This window comes from Carassius auratus, unplaced genomic scaffold (assembly GCF_003368295.1).
Source record: "Carassius auratus strain Wakin unplaced genomic scaffold, ASM336829v1 scaf_tig00036995, whole genome shotgun sequence".
Lineage (NCBI taxonomy): Eukaryota > Metazoa > Chordata > Actinopteri > Cypriniformes > Cyprinidae > Carassius > Carassius auratus.
In genome coordinates this window covers 46,143-69,353 of record NW_020526347.1, presented here as the reverse complement: position 1 = coordinate 69,353, position 23,211 = coordinate 46,143, and the positions used below count along the sequence as shown (strand labels likewise).

General features: G+C 39.1%; 1 protein-coding gene across 1 annotated transcript; it reads right to left on the bottom strand.

The window, feature by feature from the left end:
* Window positions 1-902: 902 nt before the first annotated feature.
* Window positions 903-23,207, bottom strand: LOC113082835 (tripartite motif-containing protein 16-like). Its single transcript, XM_026254274.1, has 7 exons — window positions 22,918-23,207; window positions 11,954-12,530; window positions 9,850-9,945; window positions 9,537-9,770; window positions 7,389-7,548; window positions 7,201-7,248; window positions 903-1,558 (listed from the first exon to the last, which is right to left on the bottom strand). Exons 2-7 carry the CDS (start codon window positions 12,524-12,526, stop codon window positions 1,041-1,043), a joined length of 1,629 nt encoding a protein of 542 aa, XP_026110059.1. The 5' UTR covers window positions 12,527-12,530; window positions 22,918-23,207; the 3' UTR covers window positions 903-1,040.
* Window positions 23,208-23,211: the final 4 nt, after the last annotated feature.

Here is a 23,211-nt window from a genome sequence, read left to right as displayed (position 1 = left end):
TTTCACTCAATATCCTGTTAATCTTGAGTACCTATAGAGTAGTTCTGCGTCCTTCATAACTGCAAAAAGTATTTAGTTTTATTATATTCATAAGAGAAAGATGGTCTGTACCGATTTTTCCCAGAAAAACACGAGCGCCTAGAGGCGTGACGTGTGGGCGGAGCTAAAGAATCACGAGCGCCAGTAGGCTTTTGCGTCGAGAGCGTTTGGAAGCTGTGACATTACCCAGAGCCGTTGAAAAACATATTTAACAGCTCTGACATTGCCTTGAGGAAAAAACCATCATCCAAAATAAACCATGGCTAACAGTCAGATTCAGCGTATATTTATGATCCAGAATCAGATCCCGAGGCTGAAACTGAACGAGAGCAGCAGCAGCAACGACTTGCCCCGAGCGGGGCTCGAACCCGGGTCTCCGATGGGAGGCGGACACACTAACAAGGAGGCAGAGATATTTGAAGCAGTTTTACTCACCGCCTGCGGTTCCAACACACGATCGTGACCCTTTTTCGTTGGGATTGCATCACCCTTAAGAAATAAACGATACGCAAATCCGTCGTCAAACTGGGCCATGTTTGTAAAACAATGCTGTTTCTCTTTTGGTAACCTTGCAGGGTTGTCTTGCCCTGGCAACCAAAAACACACTTGTTTTGTGACATTTGGCGCCGCTCTCGCTCTGATCAGTGAAGTCTGTTGTGCTCTCAGTGCTCTGCTATACGGGAGCGCGCGCTCTTCCGGCAGAAGTGCCTCAGGACCCATATAAGGAAATTCCGCTCCATCTAACGTCACACAGAGCCATACTCGAAAAAAACTTTCCCAAACTTGTGACAAACCGGAAGGAGTATTTTTGGAACAGAAATACTCCTTCAAATGTACAACTTAATTTTTGAAACTTTGTCCATGTTTAGCATGGGAATCCAACTCTTTAACAGTGTAAAAAACTCAGTATGCATGAAATAGCATTTCACCCCCCATTTAATGATTTATCATGCAGCTCAAAGCATTATGGGTAGAATCATTCATCAGTCTATTCTCATTCATCAACACAGTTTTGCTGATGATCCAGAACCAAGAGTAAACCCAGGATAGAGCGGCTGAATGAATATGGTCTGGACTGTGTGGATGAGGCTCATTGTGTCAGAGACACTGTAGAAGGACAGAGTTCCTGCTCTGTGATCCACAAACACTCCTATTCTACTGCTGATGGACTTCACAAGGAGAACAGTCACTATGTTATTGTGTCTGAATAAGTAACTGGAGGAAGAACAGAACAAACTCCAGGACTGATCATTATATCCAAACCTACACTCATTACCATATCCCTTCCTGCCGATGCTCTTATAAGACACTGATATCTCCACATCTCCACTCCACTCAATCTCCCAGTAACAGCGTCCACACAAACTCTCTCTACACAACACCTGTGACCAACCATCAAATCTGTCTGGATGATCAGGATACGGCTGCTTTGAGCCAGTCTCAGTAATCACTCTGTTGTTCTCAGACAGATGGAGTCGTTTATGTGCTGTGTTTGGATCCAGAGTGAAGTAACGGGAATCTGATTGAGATAAAACACATCAGAATCAGGAATTATGAATCGGTTTGATCTTTTCATGTAGCTGAACTCTTCATGTTCAGCTTATCATCAGTGTCTCAGTCTTACTCAGTCTTTACATCATCAATTATAAAAATATTGTTTCCTGGAAGAACATGATCACACTCATACTGCATCCCAGTTTGCATACTAGCTGTCCGAAAAAATATTAAAAATTCAAAAACTCATAAAAAGTATTTAAACCTACAAACATGATGGCTATGCAAGACAGACAGACAGGTAGAGGAAGGGACTTGAGTCATACATGATCAATATATAACCTGTTGAAAAATATTCAATTCAATTCAAGTTTATTTGTATAGCGCTTTTTACAAAATAAATCGTTACAAAGCAACTTTACAGAAAATTATGTTTCTACAATATTTAGTAGTAGCTAGTAGTTTGTGCAAATTTGACAGGATTTTTGAAAAAATAAAAATAATAATAATAATAATACAAGACGTAGTCAGCTAGACGATGAACTATCAATATTATTAATTAAGTTATTATATGATTCAGTCACACATTTAGCAATAATTGTTAGTTCTGTAAATCCAGTGGCGAAACATAGAAACAAAATACAGACATCATTAGCATAGCTGCTGATCCAACAAAGTAAAATTAGTTTAATCCAAGCTAATGAATAAAAATGCACCTTTGAACAGATGCAACTACACTCACAATTAAAAAGATACATTATTCGAATGCTTGGCGAAAGAGATGTGTTTTTAATCTAGATTTAAACAGAGAGAGTGTGTCTGAACCCCGAACATTAAAATATTTATTTTTGTTCTTTTTTTGTTCTTTTGCGTTTGCCTATCGCGGGATTGCCCAGTTTCGGTCTGCTAAATAGTGAGGCATGGCCAAAGCCAGTGAAAGTACTTCATTAGCTGTTTTGGAAGCCCTTGTCAGAAGAAACAGTCGAGCAACAGATAAGGACAGCAGTTTGTAAGTGTTTTGCCTCGTTTCCTCATTAGACTACTGTGTGATCGTCGTTGCTAGGAAAGTTTGGTTTAATTACTGTGTGTCTTACCCTGGTAAATACGTGCTGAAGTGGTGCTTGGTTTTGCATTTGCCTATCACGGGACTGCTCAGTTTCGGTCTGCTAAATAGTGAGGCATGGCCAGCTGACTTCACAGGTAATCAAGCAAATATAAAAGTGGTAGTTTTCACCGCGATAGCCCTCGTGTGAAGACCGACGAGTGTAAATACAATCGACTCTACCTGAGCGACTCCACCGAGCAAGAACACTGACAGGGCACTTGAATATTGCTTTTCTCCCCTTTTAATTTTTGTAAAGCTTGTTCTCAAATACTTATTTTGGTCACTTGTAGTCACTATGTGCTTTCAGATCTCTACTATCACTACTAACACTCTGAGACCACGCAATGTACGATGAAGGAAGGCCTATCTGGCAAATATACGGCCTGTCCCTCTGACCTCTACTACTACGCTCTCTATTCCAGTTGGTCTCTGGAACTGCCAGTCTGCTGTTAACAAAGCAGACTTCATTTCTTCTATTGCTACTCATTCCGGTCTCAACCTCATGGCACTGACTGAGACTTGGATCAAACCTGAAGACACTGCCACTCCCGCAGCCCTCTCCACTAATTTCACTTGTTCCCACACTCCTCGTACGACTGGGAGGGGTGAATGTACTGGTCTCCTTACATCAAAAGAATGGAAATTTGATCTTCAGCCATCACCTACAGGTAACAGTTCATTTGAATCACATGCCATTACTGTAACCCACCCTGTTAAAATCCATTTTGTGATCATTTATCATCCCCCAGGTCAAGTGGGAAACTTATTGTAGGAGTTGGATGTGCTGCTCTCAAACTTTCCTGAGGATGGTCCTCCTCTGGGACTGCTTGGTGACTTCAACATCCACCTAGATAAACCCCAAGTTGCTGACTTCAACACTCTGCTCGCCTCATTTGATCTCAAGCGAGTGTCTACTACAGTGACTCAAAAATCAGGCAACCAACTGGACTTCATCTACATATGCTATTGCTCTGTGGACAACTCTTCAGTTGCTCAACTGCACACCTCAGACCACTTCCTCATTACTGCTAACCTACCACTTACTCCTGAAGTGGCACACACTCCAACACAGGTACGCTCACTCTCTCCAACTCGCCTATCTTCTGTGGTTTCATCCTCACTTCTATGGGATAATGGGATAAATCAAGAAACTCATCAGTCTCTCCTCTCTTGCTTCTCTGCAAATGTCTTCACAGCTAAAACATCCTACTACCCCAACAAAATTAACAACTGTTGTGATGCTCTGACATTATTCAAAACTTTCTCTTCTCTTCCCAATATTCCTCCACCTCCTCCTCCATTGACTCTTACAGCTGACGACTTTGCAGTTTTCTTCACAAATAAGACAAGAACCATCAGTGACCAATTGTCCACACTGCACACTGAGGATAACTTCACAATGACCAATGTACACTCTCTCTCCTGCTTCTCCCCACTCTCAGAGATGGACGTTTCCAAACATATCCTGTCCAATCATCCTACTACTTGTCCACTTGATCCAATCCCCACTCACCTCCTTCAAGCGATCTCTTCTTCAGTCATATCTTCACTTACTCACAATATCAACTCCTCTCTTCACTCTGGAACATTTCTCTCAGCATTTAAGCCCACTGCTTAAGAAATAATCTTTAAATCCAGCGTGTCAGGATCCTGCCCTGACAGCCCTGTCCATCTTGTCTCTGTTCCATGTTTCTCTGTTTGTTTTGTGTCTAAGCACATGGTTCTGTCTTTGTTTGTGTCTGCCACGTGCTCCCCTTGTCCCACCTCCTTGTTACCCCTGGTCACGCCCCCTTGTTTAGCCCTTGTCTGCTTGATTGTTTTCACCTGATCCTCATGTGTACTTTCCTATATATTGGGGTTTCTTTCCTTGTGTCTCTGCTGGTTCGTTTTTGGTGTTTACCCGTCTCTTGGCCTAGAATTTATCCCTTTGAGCTTGATAATAATTTTGATCTCTTATCTAGTTGTTTATATTCTTTTTGGTCTTTAGCTTTGTCTAGTTTAAAAGAAAAGGAAATATTTTTGTGTATTCTAATCTAGTTTTGTTTCTCATTTGTTTTAAATTTTCATTTATTCTTGCTTAAGTGATTCCAGTTTTGGATTGAGTTTTGTTCTTGCTCTTGGATTATAGCTTTGGTTTTCTTTTGCTTTGTTCTAATTTTGTCTTCAATTGTCTGTGTCGTTTTGAGTCTTGTTTTTGTGTATTGTCCTGTCTTGGCCCCACTCAGATTTCCTGACCACTGAACTCCACTGCCTGGAAGCAGCTCACCTCTCTCACGTGTCCAGTCTCTGGTCTTGTGAGTCTCTACCTGGTGACTAGTCTGGTGACGTTGCAGTTTCACTTGAAGCTACGAGTTTCCTGTGTCTACCTGGCCCTTCCTCTGGAGCTGCCTACTCTGTGCTTGGGCCCGTGGTCATCTTGGACTGTCTCAGTGGTCATCCCTCCTGCCCGTATTGTTGTCTGCCCAGCCCGTCTGTTTGAACTGTTTCACTGCAGATTCCCCAGCTGTTCCAGTCTTCGTCTTGTTAATAAAATACCCTTGTCTGCTCATTCTGCATTTGGGTCCCATTTCTTGCAGATCCCTGACACAGCGCTTCTAGAAGACTGCAGACCGGTATCCCTTCTTCCATTCATTGCAAAGAAACTTAAGCAAGCTGTGTTCATTCAACTCCCTATGTTCCTTGTACAGAACAATCTCCTGGACATCAACCAATCTGGCTTCAAAAGTGGCCACTCAACTGAGACTGCCCTGCTCTCAATTACTGAAGCCCTGCGAATGGCAAGATCAGTTTTAAAATCCTCAGTACTCATCTTACTGGACCTGTATGCTGCTCTTGACTCCATTTATCACCAGATTCTACTGTCCACCCTCAGAATGATGGGCATCTTTGGAAACGCACCCCTGTGGGTCAAGTCCTACCTTACCGATAGATCCTTCAGTGTGTCTTGGAGGGGTGATGTTTCTAAGTCACAACAACTTGCTACTGGAGTTCCTCAAGGCTCAGTACTTGGCCCACTTCTCTTCTCCATTTACATGAAGTCATTAGGATCTGTCATTCAGAAGCATGGCTTTTCTTATCACCTCTACACTTATGACACTCAACTCTGCTTCTCATTCCAACCAGGTGACCCGACGGTAGCTGCTCGCATTCCAGCCTGTGACATTTCTAGTTAGATGAATGACCATCACCTTCAGCTCAACCTTACTAAGACAGAACTCCTGGTGGTTCCAGCTAACCCATCGTTTCATCACAACTTCTCTATACAGATGGGTTTGTTAATCCTAACTCCTTCCAGGACAGCCAGAAACCTAGGAGTTGTGATGGATCATCAGTGAAGCTTCACCGACCATATTGCTACAATGACCCAGTCCTGCTGATTTGCCTTATACAACATTAGGAAGATTAGACCCTTCCTGTCAGAGCAAGCCACACAACTTCTTGTCCAAGCTCTTGTTCTCTCCAGACTGGACTATTGTAATGCTCTCCTGGCAGGCCTTCCTGCATGTACTGTCAAGCCTTTGCAACTGATCCAGAATGCAGCAGTGAGGATTGTCTTCAATGAGCCAAAAAAAGCTCACGTTACTCCTCTCCTCATCAGGTTACACTGGCTACCAGTAGCCACTCACATCAGATTCAAGGTACTGAGGCTTGCCTACAAGACGTCCACTGGCACGGCAATAACATACTTAAACTCACTAGTTCAATCTTATGTGTCCTCCAGAAGTTTGCGCTCTGCAAGTGAACAATGCCTTGTGGTGCCATCCCAAAGAAGTTCAAAATCACTCTCACGGACCTTTTCCTGGGCTGGGCCCAGCTGGTGGAATAACCTCCCAATCTCAATTCGTAAAGCTGAGTCTTTACTCATTTTCAAGAAACATCTAAAGACTCCTCTTTTTTTGCCAGCACTTAACCAACTAATACTAACTTTCTTTCTATTCTTGTCTTTCATATTTAAAAAAAATCCTGGCTATGCGTTCTGTACTAGACTAACTGAGACTAGTCATGGCACTGTCATGGTGTACTGTTGTTGTTCTTTTGTTGATCTGATTGTTTCAATTGTTCTCATTTGTAAGGCACTTTGGATAAAAGCATCTGCTAAATGATTAAATGTAAATGTTATTTATTTAATATTATTTGCATTATATTTAATCTGCAGCAACATTGTGAACTTTTCTAATGATACGCTTGGTCACTTTTATATGCCCTTTATGCAAACATATATGAAGAGTTCTCAGCATTATAGACCCATGACTGGCAATGTGGCTCTTCGTTTCTCTCCAATACGGTAAGAAATCAAATGAAACAAAATATGGATAATGTAAACTTAGATTGACAGTGCAATTTATATGGTGACAGGATGCACGTAACTAAGCAACAGAGAATCCGTTAAAGATGCAGGTATGACAAAGTATGTCCCAAAGCTCTCCTACTGTTCTTCTACATACTCAAAATTGTGTACTTTTTCTTCACTAATAGAGTACATATTTTTAGGGCATAGTATAAGTAGGCAAATTGGAACACAGCATCAGATAGTTTTTCTGCTGGTTTTCTTACTGACTTACATTGTAGGAAGTCCTTCCTGGTTCTGGGAACAATGTTGGTGAATGTTTCTGTGGAAATCAAGAAACATGAACAGTGTGATTCTCATGATTTTGCATCTATTCCTAACACATTTCTAATGTGAAGTTCTCCATGATATGAGATGATGCTGGACTGGTTTCTGAGAGCAGATGAATCTCCAGGACTTTACCTCTGTTTGAGATCCTCTTGAGCTCCTCTTTGCAGAAATCCTCTAGTTTGTTTCTCAGCTGATGGACAGATTCTCTCAGATCATCAAAAGAGATGAGAGAACTGAAGAGATCATCATTTACGTCTGTAGATTCAGGAGGTGCTGAGAGAGACTGGAAACTCTACAGAAAACAAATCAAAACTCATCAGCTCCACACTTCACCCAATAACCTGCTCCAACATCAGATTTGTGCAGCTCTTGTTGACTTGACTGATCTTTAGTAACTCTCCTCAATCCAGCACTTTCACAGCATCAGCTTCATTCTTCTCATTTTCATATCACATTATAACTACAGATTCTAGTGTTTGCCACTTACACTATATGCAAACTTTCTAGTAAACAGTTTGGATGATAAAACATCTGTTGAGAAAATGTCCATCTAACAGCTCAATCACATAAATTGAGTCTCATTGTAGGGTTGAGTAGATTTGCTCAGGAAAAGCAGCTCAATGCTATTTTTTTTTGTTTGACCTTTAACCAGGAAAATCTCTCTGAGATTAAAATCTCTTTCACAGGAGAGTCCTGCCCAAGAATGGACAGCAGTTACAGTCACACTTACAAATTGAAACAACAAATGTACAATTTAAAACACTTAAAAACAATTACAAATCAATGAGTCTTCTTCTAGTGACCGAATAATAGATTTAAAATGTTCCATAGGCAACAGAGTTTGTAATTTCAATTTCGTTTGGAGTAAATTCCATTCAAATGGAGCTGCGTACATAAAAGCCCTTTTTCCCAGTTTGGTTCTCACAAATGGGACAGAGAGAGTAAAACAATTATCAGACCGGAGGGAATATTTCCCAACACTTTTCTTTTGAATTAGACAACCTAAATATGAAGGCAACAACCCCAGAATAGTTTTTATAAATGATTAAGTAAAAATTAATTTTCCTTCTAATAAACAAAGATGGCCAGGATACTCTATTATACAATATACAATGATGAGTTAAAGGTTTACTATCTGATATAAATCTTAAAGCGCTGTGATTAAACAGCATCCAAAGAAGAAAGAAGTTGAGAAGAAGCAAATTGATAAACCACATCACCATAATCGAGTACAGGCAAGAAAGTAGCAGAAACTAATCTCTTTCTTACATTAAATGAAAAACAGAACTTATTTCTAAAATAAAACCCAAGCTTTATTTTAATTTGTATTCGTTAAATTAGTTATATGAGACCCAAAAAATAATTTATCATCGATAGTGATACCAAGATAATTATATTCTTTCACTAACTCAATCACATTACCTTGCAAAGTCTGAAGAGGAATAAGATTGTCTACCGCCTTTTTTGAGCTTGAGAAGAACATGATTTTAGTTTTATCAGCATTCAAAACAAGTGTTAGTGTATGAAGCCCTGACTGAAAAACATCAAATGCCTCTTGAAGATTAATCAAGGCTTGCTGTTTTGAAGGTGCACAACAATACATAAGTGTCATCTGCGTAAAAATGTAAATTAACGTCTTGATTACCATGGTCAATGTAATGTTTATGTACTGTAGATAGTAAATGAAAGAGGCCCTAACACGGATCCTTGAGGAACTCCTTTAACAATCTCCAATAGTCCTGAATTTTTGCCCTCAGCCTGAACACTTGAGTTCTATTAATTAAAAAAAATTTAAACCAAAAAAAAAAAAACGTTTTGATAAGCCAACACTCCTTAATCTATGCAGCAGTATCTCATGATCCACTGTGTCAAAAGCCTTTGATTAATCGATAAAAAAAGGATAAATCGATAAAAAGAGAAACACAGTAATCACCTTTATCAACTAATCCAATTATGTCATTTAAAACTTTCATAACGGCTGTAGTGGTACTGTGTTTTTTTGCGAAACCCAGATTGATTACTAGATAGAACTTTGTGAGCATTCAAATAAGTTACTTGATCACTAATAAAACTTTTGACAGAACACAAAGCTTAGAGATTGGCCTATAATTATCTAGTATAGTAGAGGATCTGTGGTTAGATTGACCATTATTTACAACTTTAGAGTGGTTAAAGACACTGAAACTTCACAAGGACCCTTAACACATGCTCAGGTTTGGTTTGGTTTCAATACACTGAACCATTGTCCACTCTGATCCTGTTCTTGTAGATGTGTGTTACCTGCAGGAACTGGATGTGATCCTGTGTGTGTGAAAGCTGCTCCAGCTCAGTGTCTCTCCTCCTCAGATCATTGATCTCCTGCTCCAGTCGCTCCAGTCGTTCTTCAGCTCGACTCACTGCAGTCTTTTCCTGATCTCTGATCAGTCGTATCAGCTCAGAGCGGCTTCTCTCAATGGAGCGGATGAGCTCAGTAAAGATCCTCTCACTGTCCTCCACTGCTGTCTGTGCAGAGCGCTGTTAGGACACACAGTGATTCAGCTTCAGTGAGTCTGAACTGAGACGGACACAAACTTCTCTTCTTCTCCAGACTCACCTTATGAGACTCCACAGTCTCTCTCAGCTGCTGGAGATCTTTCTCTCTCTGCTGGATTCTCTGCTGGAGCGTCTTCTGTGTCTCCTTCAGCTGCTCCTGCAGGACAAACAGATGATAGTGAATGTACATTAGAAGCCGTTTCCCCCATCAAATTGAAAAAGGTTAGAGGAAAACGTACTGTGCCATGGTATAACAGTAAAACTCACTCTCTCAAGGAAGAAACTCGAAGTCTTGAGTGCAAATGGAGAAAAACTAACTTGGAAATTTTTTTTTAATTGCGTGGAAAAACTGTATGTTCAGCTATAGACAGGTTCTAAAAACTGCCAGGATAGAGCATATCCACAAACACATCGAAAATAACCAAAACAATCCAAGGTTTTTATTTAGCACAGTAGTTAGATCAACAAATATCCAGATGGCATCTGATCTAAATATTCCCTTACAGTTCAATAATAATGACTTGAATTTGAATTTCTTCACTGATAAAGTAGATAACAACAGAAATACAATAACAAATGTAGATTCTACAGCATCTAACACTTAATTTCCACCCAAAGATAAACTGCTTTACAACTATAGAACAGGAAGAGCTAAATAAACTTATAACTGTATCTAAACAGAGTTGTTACCTGTAGCCGAAGAACCTCTTCTCAATATTATTAGCTCAATGAGTGTTTATGCTTTCGAGGGTTTTTAAATAAGCTTGATATGTGTTTGGGAAGATGTTCTGTTATCGTTTTGTTGACATGTCGAGTGTTTTCGGTATTATATTTCGTTTTTTAGACTAATGCTAATTTCTATTACTGGGATATTGTTCAGCAGCTATTGTTTGCATACCTGTTGAAGAACTATGAAAAAAAAGTGTATATTATTTTAATGTTTAAAAACAGTAAATTGTTATATTATATATACCACCAGAGAAAAAGCTTTGTGTGGGCGTTTTTTTTCTCCCCTTTTCTGATTTAATTTTTTTTTTTAATGTAGGATAATTTTTTTTCCCAGCCAAGAGCTGCAAGCCGGAAATCCGGCACAGTGCCGGAGAACTGTAAGCCCTGCATTTTGTACCCCTCTGTCACTGTATTCATCATTTTTATTGTTTATAAACAAACCACATCCATCCCCCACTCTTTTGAAAAGCTTGCTATGCCCCTGCTTTCTGCAAAAACTTAACTGTATGAAGAATAACAGTCGGGTTTCAAGCCCCACCATAGCACAGAAACAGCACTTGTTAAAATAATAAATCTTGCGTCAGATCAAGGCCGCATCTCATTGCTAGTTTTACTTGATCTTAGTGCTGCGTTTGACACCATAGATCATGACATACTCATAGATCGATTACAAGACTATACAGGTATTCAGGGCAGGCTTTAAGATGGTTTAGATCCTACCTGTCCGATCACTACCATTTTGTTTATTTAAACAGAGTCATCTCATTTATCACAAGTAAAATATGGAGTGCCACAAGGATCCGTTCTAGGTCCCCTGCTATTTTCAATATACATGTTGCCCCTTGGTAATATTTTTAGAAAATCCGGGATTAGTTTCCACTGTTATGCTGATGATACTCAGCTATAAATCTCAACAAGACCAGATGAAACTTCTAAAGTTCCAAGTTAACAGAGTTTGTTAAAAATGTCAAATATTTTCTCCTATTAAATTCAGTTAAGACAGAGATATTACTTACTGGACAAAAAAAACAGTACACAGAATTTTGTAGATGACAATTTGCAACTAGACAGATGTACTCTTACTTATATTTTGAAAACCATATTTCCCATGTTACAAAAACAACATTCTTCCATCTTAGAAACATTGCCAAGCTACGAAATAGGCTAGTACATACATTCATGACCTCAAGACTGACTATTGTAATGCACTTCTAGGTGGTTGTCCGTTAGTTTATATTGCTTAATAAAAGAACATTTATGAAAGATTGTGTTGATAAAGGTTTACAATTCATTTTCCAAATACAGTGAAACTTTTCTTTTAGCTGCTGTTCATTTCTGCTGCAGTGTGAATGCTGTCAGCTGTTAATATGGGTGCCAATAAAAACACTTATGAAATGAGTGTCAGCAATATTTCATCAGTGTCTAGTGTTAAATACCTGTTTCTCTGTCTTCTGTGCTGCAGCTGATACAGTGTCGTGATTTTTATGTTCATCCATCGTACACAGCACACATATACACTTCTGATCAGTGCGACAGAAAACCTCGAGGATCTTCTCATGTTTCTGGCAGATCATCTCCTGCAGTCGTCCAGTCGCTTCAATAACTTTGTGCGGCTTACGTGAATGAAACTCCTCATGACGGTCAAAATGAGTTTGACAGTAAGATTCCAGACACACCAGACAGGACTTGACAGCTTTGTATTTTCTTCCAGTACAGACGTCACACTGCACATCTCCAGCTCCAGCCTCACAGTCATCAGAGAGTCTGGTCTTCATTAGTTTCTCCACCACTTCAGCCAGCATGGTGTTTCTAGATAAAGCAGGTCTTGGACTGAAGGTCTGTCTGCACTGAGGGCAGCTGTAGACTCTCTTCTGATCCTCCTGATCCCAGCAGCCTGTAATACAGCTCTTACAGTAACTGTGTCCACAGGAAGTGGTCACTGGATCCTTCAGGAGATCCAGACACACTGGACACAAGAACTCATCCTGAGAAACTCTGGCTTCTGACATTTTACTGCAAGAATAAAGAGACACAGACACACAGCAGTTGAACTACACTTCGGCAAAGACTAATAGAATAATTAAGACATGTCACTCTATAGTTTAGAATAGGGAAAAATTCAATGCTCAATATGGCCACTCAAATTAACGCAAGAAGTCCCGCCTTCGAAATGAAGGAGTCTATCGCTGGTCTGTAAAGTCAATGTGCGACTGCACCTGCCATTAGAAGCGTCTCGATTACTATTCGCTAGGGTTGAGCGGATCGATCTAAATATCGATAGTATCTATGCCAACACTGGTATTGGTATCGGATTGATACAATCGTAATTGAATCGATATTTTAATTTAAATATCTCTCATCTACGTTATTTATATTTTGCTCATGTCTTCTAACTCTACAATTTGCAAATGCTACTTTCACATCCTGGCCCACTTTGCTGCTCCTCCCCCTCCTGCTGTTCTGCTGAGCAGCGAACAGAGTGAGCGAAGCTGATAGCACATTGAAGTCCAAGGGGGCTCAAGGAATGTAATTGCACATATATATGCACATTTGTATATTATGTATATTTGTTCTTGAGTAATAATTGTGTGCACTTTATTTCATTTGCTTTTAAAACCATAAAAAAGGGAGAGATTTTTTTATTCTTTAATTATTTTTTTATTTTTTTAAGTCGCTTTGGATAAAAGTTTCTGCTAAATGAATAAATGTAAATGTAAAAGGCTGTAAAGAATTAACTCTACAGTGCCTGATAACTAATAATTTTGTGGACTTCAATACATTAATAAAAATGAATGCCTAAATAATTGATCATTCATTCACCTCAGAAATAATGACATAGACCTACTGCTCTCCCATACAGAAAAGTTTTTTTTTTTTTTTTGTAAAAAGTATCGTATTGGTATCGGTATCGGCAATACTGACCCTATATGTATTTGGTATCGGATTGATACCAAATTTTGCAGTATCGCCCACCACCACTATTCGCTTGTTAAGTCTGACGTCACGTAGCAGCGCTTCCGTGTCCAAACACTCTATCAGTTACCACGAGAAAACAACAAAAGTTGCTAATATGAACTCACAATGTGATAGAATACTAGCGAAAAAGTTATAATCTTAGCCTTTAACTCCATACCGAAGTCCCAGATAACAAAAAAAAGAAAATTATAAATCTAATATATATATATATATATATATATATATATATATATATATATAAATTATTTGTGTTTGGGACGCTGTGAGCACGGAGACTGTAGTGTATACCGTAAGTTTGAAAGCGTTTAGCTTAAATTATTAATATGAATAAACAGTGCCCATAAACGGCTGCTGAGGTCATTTTCTCAAGTGAAGCGAGTTGAGGCTTGGACCCGGAAACAGCGCTTCTTATGCAAGGGGCAAGGAACTCGACCGGAAGTTGAAGTCGGGTGGGGGCTGCCATCTTTTAGCAGAACTTCACTTGCGTTAGCATTCCCATTGACTCCCATTCATTTTGGCGTCACTTTGACAGCGAATAACTTTACATCTGAGGCGTTTAAAGACTCTGTTTGTCCATTTTTTATTTCTAAAGATACACGACAATATATAAAGGGCTCCATTACCTTCTATGTTACATTATGGCCCCGTATAAACAGTTTTTGTAAAAAATAGGCTAACGATTGCGTCATAACCACTCGTCTCTCTGTCGCATTACCGTACAGACAGGAGGAGAAGCTCGCAGGCAATTAACTTAATATGGTGTACTGGCGTTACATTATTAAAATACTATACAAAATAATTAATCAGAATACTTACTCCTGCTCACTCACGACAAAGAACTCCCCGCTCAAGCTCGCCGTCTCTGCAAGATTAACGATGGCAGTTTGCACACACAGCTACTAGAAGATTTACATCTGTCAGACAGGTTGCTGACGTCGTCAAGCTTCGTTTGAGTCTGCGCGTCAGAAACGGAAGTGCTAAAAAACGCTAAAACTGGGCTTCATTTGTCTCAATTGAGTTCCAATGGGTTCGCTGTGTCCATTTCTTTTACTGTCTATGTTCTTATGTCATCACTTAACAACAGGATACAAACAAGGTGCGTTCCGTTTGACAGGGTCCCTACACAGTGTTCACTGCTCCCTACTCCCTGAGCACGGTAAATCAGTTGAAGTGGACTTCACTGACAATAACCATAGACAGTAAAAGAAAAAAAGCGACCCCATTGGAACTCAATTGAGACAAATGAAGCCCAGTTTTAGCGTTTTTTAGCACTTCCGTTTCTGACGCGCAGACTCAAACGAAGCTTGACGACGTCAGCAACCTGTCTGCCAGATGTAAATCTTCTAAGTGGCTGTGCGTGCAAACTGCCATCGTTAATCTTGCAGAGACGGCGAGCTTGAGCGGGGAGTTCTTTGTCGTGAGTGAGCAGGAGTAAGTATTCTGATTAATTATTTTGTATAGTATTTTAAAATGTAACGCCAGTACGCCATATTGAGTTAATTGTCTGCGAGCTTCTCCACCTGTCTGTACGGTAATGCGACAGAGAGCCGAGTGGTTATGACGCAATCGTAAGCCTATTTTTTACAAAAACTGTTTATACGGGGCCATAATGTAACATAGAAGGTAATGGAGCCCTTTATATATTGTCGTGTATCTTTAGAAATAAATAATGGACAAACGGAGTCTTTTAAACGCCTCAGATGTAAAGTTATTCGCTGTCAAAGTGACGCCAAAATGAATGGGAGTCAATGGGAATGCTAACGCAAGTGAAGTTCTGCTAAAAGATGGCAGCCCACACCCGACTTCAACTTCCGGTCGAGTTCCTTGCCCCTTGACAATAACCGCTCATTTGGAACGCCCTGCAAACGTCATCAAAGAAAGTCACCAATGGGGTCGCGTAGATTATGATATAACAAATATATAGGAATACATTCATATTTTAATTTTTATTTACAATCACATTTAATGTACACTTATACAATAAAAAAACATTGAATACTATATAATGAAAAAAGTATGTTTATTATACACTTTAATCAACTATTGCTGCTATTAAGACTATTAACAGAATTGAAGCCCAGCTGTAACCGTAATGCAAATATGAAAATAAACTTTTATTTTGTTAACTGTGTAGCCTATACGGTGTTTTTAATAAATTGTCATATAATTGCATAGCGGTCTCGTGCGCTTTCTTCCCACGCACAGCCGTATAGTAAACACTGAGGTAAATAAAGTAAAATAAAGAAAAAATGGCAGAGCCTAGTCTGCTTCTAGTCGGTTTTACATTATCATACCTTTTTACAATCCGTAATGAATATGAACAAAGACAGCGAAGACGGCCGTTCTGACTGGTGATGACATGCTGCACGCAATGACAGTTGGGGGATAATCGCTCTCCACTTCCTGTGAAGTGATGTATCGATGTTCCCTTTATTCCCTGTGCCGTGCGCAGTGCCCTTCGAACTGAACATGTTCGCTCCCTTCGGATTGGAATCTCACTTAAGATGGCGGAATACCCTGTGAAGTCCACTTCGCAATACACTTACGGTTGAACGGAATGCACCTTCTGTCAGCGTTCTGATGCTGTGTTCACACCAAACGTGAATATAGTGTCAAATTCGCATCTACAGTGTCTAGTTTGCCTCATTCGCGCGTGAAATTAACTTCACAACAGACTAGAATTCGCCTCATGGGGGGGGTTCTGCCAGCGGAGTTCACGCAACATTTTCAACCGCCATTTTTATTCGGATAATTTTCAAAATATTACTGTTATTGTCTCATAAAATGTAGTTTTAAAAGTATTTCAGGCGAGAATGTAGTTGTTTTAAACTCAAATATGCAGTTTATTTATAATGACAGCGTCTATTTAAAAAATGTGTTTCGCCGATCTCAGAGATGAGCTCCATGCGATCAGCGGGAGCTCCGTCATCATGTATCCGCCGAGAGCAGCCTCTCCTCGGCTAGATCTTCTGACATTTGCCGCTGGCTCTAATGTCTCTTTAGTGGTTCAAGATAAAATAAAATTTGTTTGGGGTAAAATGAAACGCTTCTTATCTTTGGCCTTTATTCAATTTATCTATTAATATGTTTTTATATATATAGGTCCTTTTTATTCCTGTCTCTATAGCTCTATATAGCGTATCCTGCCATTAGGGTCGACAGGCTCAGACCCCTCCCAAATCAACCCAAATCGGCACGTGACTCCTCAATCTCAATACTAATCAGGGCCTACTGCTTCACACGCAACACATGGGTTTTGGCTAGATTTAAAACAAGAAAAGGAGCAGCTTTAGAGAAACAAGGCAACATTACAAAAACAAATCTATTGAGATTGAGGAGTCACGTGCCGATTTGGGTTGGCCCTGATGGCAGGATATGCTATCTGTTGTCAGTGGCAATGCCTTCAGAACTTCAAAGAGGCGCGACTAAACATTTCAGAGCGCTTTCATTTTTGTGCATTTATTTTGTCGGTGGAACAGATCGAGACGGATCTACCAATACACGAAAGAAAAGGAAGAAAGTAAAGCAATTCAAAAACATAAGGCGAAAGAAAGGGGACCTTACAGGAACAAGCTCACACCAAGCGCAAAACAGCAGTGTTTGGAGAAGCTCTCAGGCAGCTCCCTGCAGCGGCACAGAGACCTGAACCATATAACTCAGTGCACACATATGGACATTGTGAATTATATTGTTTACAATGTAAGTCACTTTGCATTCACGCTGTTAATGGCTTTAATCTAACCCGGACATTTACATCTCGCAATCACACATTTAACTACCCTAGCTAACCCAGAACTGGTTTGTCCACTTTGCAGCCCTCAACAAAAAAAACCTGGTACAGTATGTGTCTTTGGGTTAAAATCAAATTATAACTAAACATACACAGCTTTAGCCTACATCAAAACATGTTGGAAACGTTCGTATACATTGAACATCTCGTTACAATCTACTGATTACGAAACAGTCGCAGTTAATTACTTTGTCATTTTGGTCAAGAAGTGCATTCTAAATGCAATATAATTACAATACACTAAAACGCATGTGAATAAACTTACTTTGGTCAGTACAACACTGTTTTCTTCACCTGCTGTAGATGGACCCAGCCACAGCAGAAAGCCTCGTAACTTTCCAAAGACTTGTGGCTTTTAAACTCCTGCATTGTGTAGTAACTTAAACCAAAAACAATATAATTCCCAATGTCCATATGTGTGCATGGAGGTAAATGGTCCAGGTCTATGTGCCGCTTGAGAGCTTCTCCAAATACCGCTGTTTTGCGCTTGGTGTAACCTAAAAAAAACTGTATTCCATTGTTCCTATGTTTTCCATATGTATCGTGAGAGGTACTGGAGCAGTTTTTAACGCAGCAGTAACTTCCAGGCATGGTAAAACGGTGCAGAATTGCGAGAACCTCCTCTTAACAACACATTTAAACAATCCTGTTTCGCCGCCGGTATCCTTCCAACATGGCGGAGACTGTGATATGGAGGGAGGGGCTTTGTGCTATGATGACAACTTGTCATTCTCAATACATTTATTGTGAAATGACTGCATTTCCGTGTCAATCCATGTTCATTTTTAACGGGAACAATGTGCTGTCACTTTAATTCAGTGCATGCAGCACAGCAAAAATAGACTCTGTACAGACCGCAACCGAGTGTGAACGCTGGAATCCGTTAACATGGGTGCGTAAAAAAATACACAATGCATACGCACCGCGGACGGAGTATGTGTGAAACGGGCGTCACTCTCAATTCCTGCACAACCGGAGGCTGCAGGAACATACTGTTGAATGAGTGACTCCTAGCAGGCTCCTGATTGGTAAACGCCGCTCGAATTGACGCCAAAGTTCAAATTTTTCAACTCGCGTCAAACGCTAAATGCACAAAAAGCACTATTCGCACTTAACGCGCGTATGCGCGAATGAGGCGAATTCGCGTCGCGAGACCTCCAGACGCGCGTAAACGCGCCTTTGCATTGACTTAACAATAGCCGTGTTTCCACTATCGAGCTAGGACCGGGTAGAGCTGTAATCGGGCCTTAAAAGTTAGGCCCGACAGGACCCGAGCCCGACAGGTTTCGGCCCGAGCCCGACAAGTACATTTTGATTGACAGCTTTTTTAAAACCCGAACCCGTTTACAGCCTGACATTATTCAAATGTACGCACGCACACAGCTCTTTTGCCTTTTGCCAACAATGAGCAATTTATTCATGTTTGTACATAATTTACTCATAACTAACCTAGACTAGACCACTTGGAAGTTGGAATAAAGAAATAAAATAAGTCCTGTGTCACATCGTAACATCTCAGCATTCTAGACATAGGCTCATTTAACCTATAAATAGACCAACGCACCAATAAAAACGAGTCATTTAAAAAAAAAAAAATTAAGATAAATTTTAAATTAAAATGGGTATTTGGCAATAACTAAATTAAGATAAAGGCTCTGCCGGATTTGCTTTATTTAATAAAAGAATAATGCCAACATTAGCGTAAATACTCTGTCAACATTATGCATTTAAGACTCAATGAATATTTAGTTATCATTTGAAAAACCTTTACTCACAGAGATTAGGCTTGGTCTACATGTTTTTGTGGAGGAAAATGATTGCATCCAGTGTGGATGTCTTCAGCGCGCTCCTGCGCTCACTGATGGTGCGTCATTATTCCCTTATTATTCTCATTATAAGCATGGTCAAAACTTTTCCACACCTCAGAGTTTGCTTTAGTTGCTGGTGCAACCAAAACATAATCACCAGAGGCAAGCCTCTGTTAAACCTTCATTTTCGCATCTTTCTCGCGCTAATCGAAACACATCACATGACCGCTCTTATACCTCGCAAACCGGAGCGCAAGCCCGAGCCCGCGTAAGATGATAGAAATTAAGCCCGAACCCGACCGAACCCGTCGGGTCCCGTCGAGTTCGGGCAAAGATCTTCAGCTCTAGGACCGGGCGTGCTAGTGCGTGCCAGGGCCAGTCGCGTTTCCACTGTCACTTCCGGGGCTTGATCGTGCCTCGCCGGGGCTTCCTCGGGGCCAACGGCCAGGTTTTTTCGGCCCGACGAAATCCTTGGGCCAAAGCGGGCCAGCTGGGGCTAGAGGAGGGGTTATGAACAAAGGCGGAGTTTCAGAAAGATAACAGCTTTAACACCAGCATTAAAGACGTTTTTAAATCAGTTGAGCTCAAAACTCACTCTTAATAAGCAGCAAGTGTTTGAAATAACTTGATCCGATGTGGATTATAATCACTAAACAAGGCAGAAATATTTATAAGCGATGTAAAAGACTGCACGATAAACATTAACATTACCATAGTAAATATGACCGCTTGGAGAAATCAGACGTCAGCTTCTTATTCTCTATCACAATTGTGTATTTATTAAGTAACATTTTATCTGTCGTCTCGTTTCGTGAGTTTAGCTCCACGTTGCATATCATCAAAATATAATAATGATTTTTGTTTGGGAGCTTTTATAAAAATAGAGAGTCTGCGCTGAGGATCATTTCAGAAAGATAACAGCTATAACACCAGCATTAAATATGTTTTAAAATAAGTTGAGCTCAAAACGCACTCTTAGTTAGCAGCAAGTGTTTGAAATAACTTGTCCAATGTGGATTATAATCACCATACAAGGCAGAAATATTTATAAGCGATGCAAAAGATATGCACGCTAAACATGTTACCATAGTAAACATGGTAAAATATGAAGCTTGAAGAAATACGTCAGCTTCTTATTCTCTATCACAATTGTGTATTTATTAAGTAAAATTAATATTATCTGTCACAAGCCTCGTCTCGAGAGTTTATCTCACGTTGCCTATCATAAAAGAATATAGCCTAATGTTTTTTGTTCGGGAGCTTTTATAAAAATAGAGATATTATCATTCATTATAAATGTGACGGCTACTGTGGCTAATAAACAGAAACAGACTCGACTGAATAAGCAGGCTATTTTCATGAGCGTTAAAAATAAATAAATAAAAAAATAGAAATAAGTGTATTTATGTGTGAATAATTTTGAGTTCTGATAAATTAAAACAATATGATCAATGTATCACTTATTCTATAGTTAAAACATCGATGCTTTTGAATCTGAATATATAACAAAGCATGCAAACAAACTGCCGCTTTTATCATGTTAGTTTTGTGATCGCGCATGTTCCAGTGACTTATTTCTTAGTTTTCTGATAATTTCTCTTTGATGGTGAAATTTTGTGGTTGCATGACATTGTTCTGAGAGTCGTGTAAAGGGCGTGTTTTAGTGACGCGCAGCGGTGCTTCAAGCCCTGACTGTGGAAACCCTGCGCTAGTCTGGCCTCGGTGCTACTGGCCCGAGGCTATGAGCCCCGCCCGGCCCACTTTAAGCCCTGGCTCGCACTGGCCCGACAGTGGAAATGCGGCTATTTTTTGAAATCATTCGCGCCAGACGCTCTATTCGCGTTTGGTGTGAACACAGCATGAGACGTGCGCTCAAGACTGGGCATCCGCACTGTCTGATATATATATATATATATATATATATATATATATATATATATATATATATATATATATATATATATATATATATATATATACACACACACACACACACACACATATAAGACATAATTCAGCTATTATTTTTTCTTGTAGATTATATGTAAACATCTTTGAAGCAAAATATCTTACTCAGGGCAGCACAACAAAATAAAATGCATTTTGTGTAATACATCTTATTTTGGTGAAATAATTAACATTTTGCCCACAACGATGTCTTCATAGAAATATCAGAATAAACTTCAGTCAAACAGACCCTTTGTAGAAAAAAAAAAAAAAAGTGCTTTCACAGCTAGCAAATGTTTATATTAATTTATCTTTTTACTGTTATTTTTAAATCACATTTCTAAATGTTACCATCCAAAATAAACAATTTAAATAAATAAAATAATAATAATAAAATAAGTATGAACTAAAATAAAAAGTTGTTTAGTCTTTTTTTTGCAGTCTTTTGTTGCAGTCATCCAGTGTTTATTACACATTTTACAAGACTGACTTTTTAAATACTGTGTGTAACATTATTTTTTAGATGGTTTGCTGCTTAATTATTTTGATTTGAGCATTATTTTTAAATACTTTTTTTTAAACGATATTCATTAAACAAAATAATTTCCTGTTTGAATATATTTTCTGTATATGTCACTCACAGTAAATGACATTTGGGACTGTCCTCAATATTTTACCCAAAAGTAGAGTAACCTTTTTTTTTTTTAAAGCTAGGATAGTACACAGTTAAGAGTGTATATGTTAAGAGTGCAAGACCACTTTTTAGGTGATGGTGGTGGTAATGCATGTATAGAAATGTTATGCTGATTTATGTGTGTGTGTGTGTAGTTCTATAGTTACATTGTAATTTGTGTGATCCATTCTTATATGCTTAAAACAACTAATGTCAATAAACTAATGTAAAATATGGGCTGTTTTTTCTCTTCTGGATTAGGATTTCATATATAATATGCAGTGGTGCGCAGAATTATTTGAACACTAGTATTTTCAGCAGCTAAAAATGGTTTTAAGTCAGTTAGTTTTTGCTGTGGTGTGTCATCAGGAAATAGCAGTCTACATGTCCAAATATTCATTTTGCCATTAATTGTAATAATGCAGAGAGGTGTTTGTGCTGCACACAGAGATCTGATCTGATCATCATCAGTCTGTCTGGAATGAAATAAAAACTGAGAGAATAAATCCAGAAGAACTGAGACAACAAGACGCTACAAGAAACCTACTGTTTAATTCAATAGCATGTGTCCTGAATTACAAATGTGTAAAACCTGAATTAAAATTTTAATTTAGAAATCAGAAGCAAGACACACCTTTTGAAGTTGAAATAGAAGACTTTATTGATTTTAAAAGAATCGATATGTTAGAATGTCAAACTCAGTCAAGACAAGTGCAGTATCTTCCTCTAGGGGGCGGTAAACTGCACAATCTTTGTAATGCTTTGCCAGATTTTTTCTCAATTGTTCAAAGAATTAAAAATGTTTTTGTCATATTATAAGTCTGTGAATAAAACCAATATCTAAATGTTCTTTTATGAACCAGTAATAAGACACACCCCTTATATTTAATAATTATTTGTATAGATTTCACAAGTGAAGCTTTTAGATGGAATAATTGTGCCTTTTGCTCTTTGTTCTGCACTTTGCAGACGGTCCCTATCCTACATTTTTTACATTAGGATGTCTATCATTTACAATACTTTAAGGCAGATTAAAACAAATACAACACATTGTGTGTTCTCTCTTCTACATTTGAAAACCATTAGAGCACATTATGTTTATGGTCAATGTTCTAATAGGTAAATAACTATTGAAGATTTCTAACAAATATCAAACGTCAAACTAACTTTATATCAGTGCTCCTGCGCAGGTTTAAGCTTCCTGACCTGTTAATATGATAACAACTCCGGGATGAACTTCGAAGAACCAACCGATCCAGATCAAGAGAAATCGTCAACAATCAAATCCAGCTGAGACAGATGAAGAACGGACCCTTGAACTTCCTTCTTCTTCTTCTTCTTCTTCTTCTTGGCGTTTGATGGCGAACTTTTAGGTGCATTACCACCACCTACTGATTAGGACCATAATACTCCCTAAATTCCATTAAACATTGAAATTTTAAATCTTAGCCTTGAGATGATATTTTCCTCTTGTCAATTTCTTCCTGTTACTAACCAATA

What these genes read in the sequence shown, in the direction of transcription:
- LOC113082835 (XM_026254274.1), bottom strand. Translation starts at nt 12,526, where the DNA reads ATGTCAGAAGCCAGAGTTTCTCAGGATGAGTTCTTGTGTCCAGTGTGT. An exon ending in ATCACATCCAGTTCCTGCAG is followed by an intron (nt 7,549 to 9,536) that starts GTAACACACATC and finishes TGTTTTCTGTAG; the next exon opens with AGTTTCCAGTCTCTCTCAGC. An exon ending in CAAGAGGATCTCAAACAGAG is followed by an intron (nt 7,249 to 7,388) that starts GTAAAGTCCTGG and finishes TGATTTCCACAG; the next exon opens with AAACATTCACCAACATTGTT.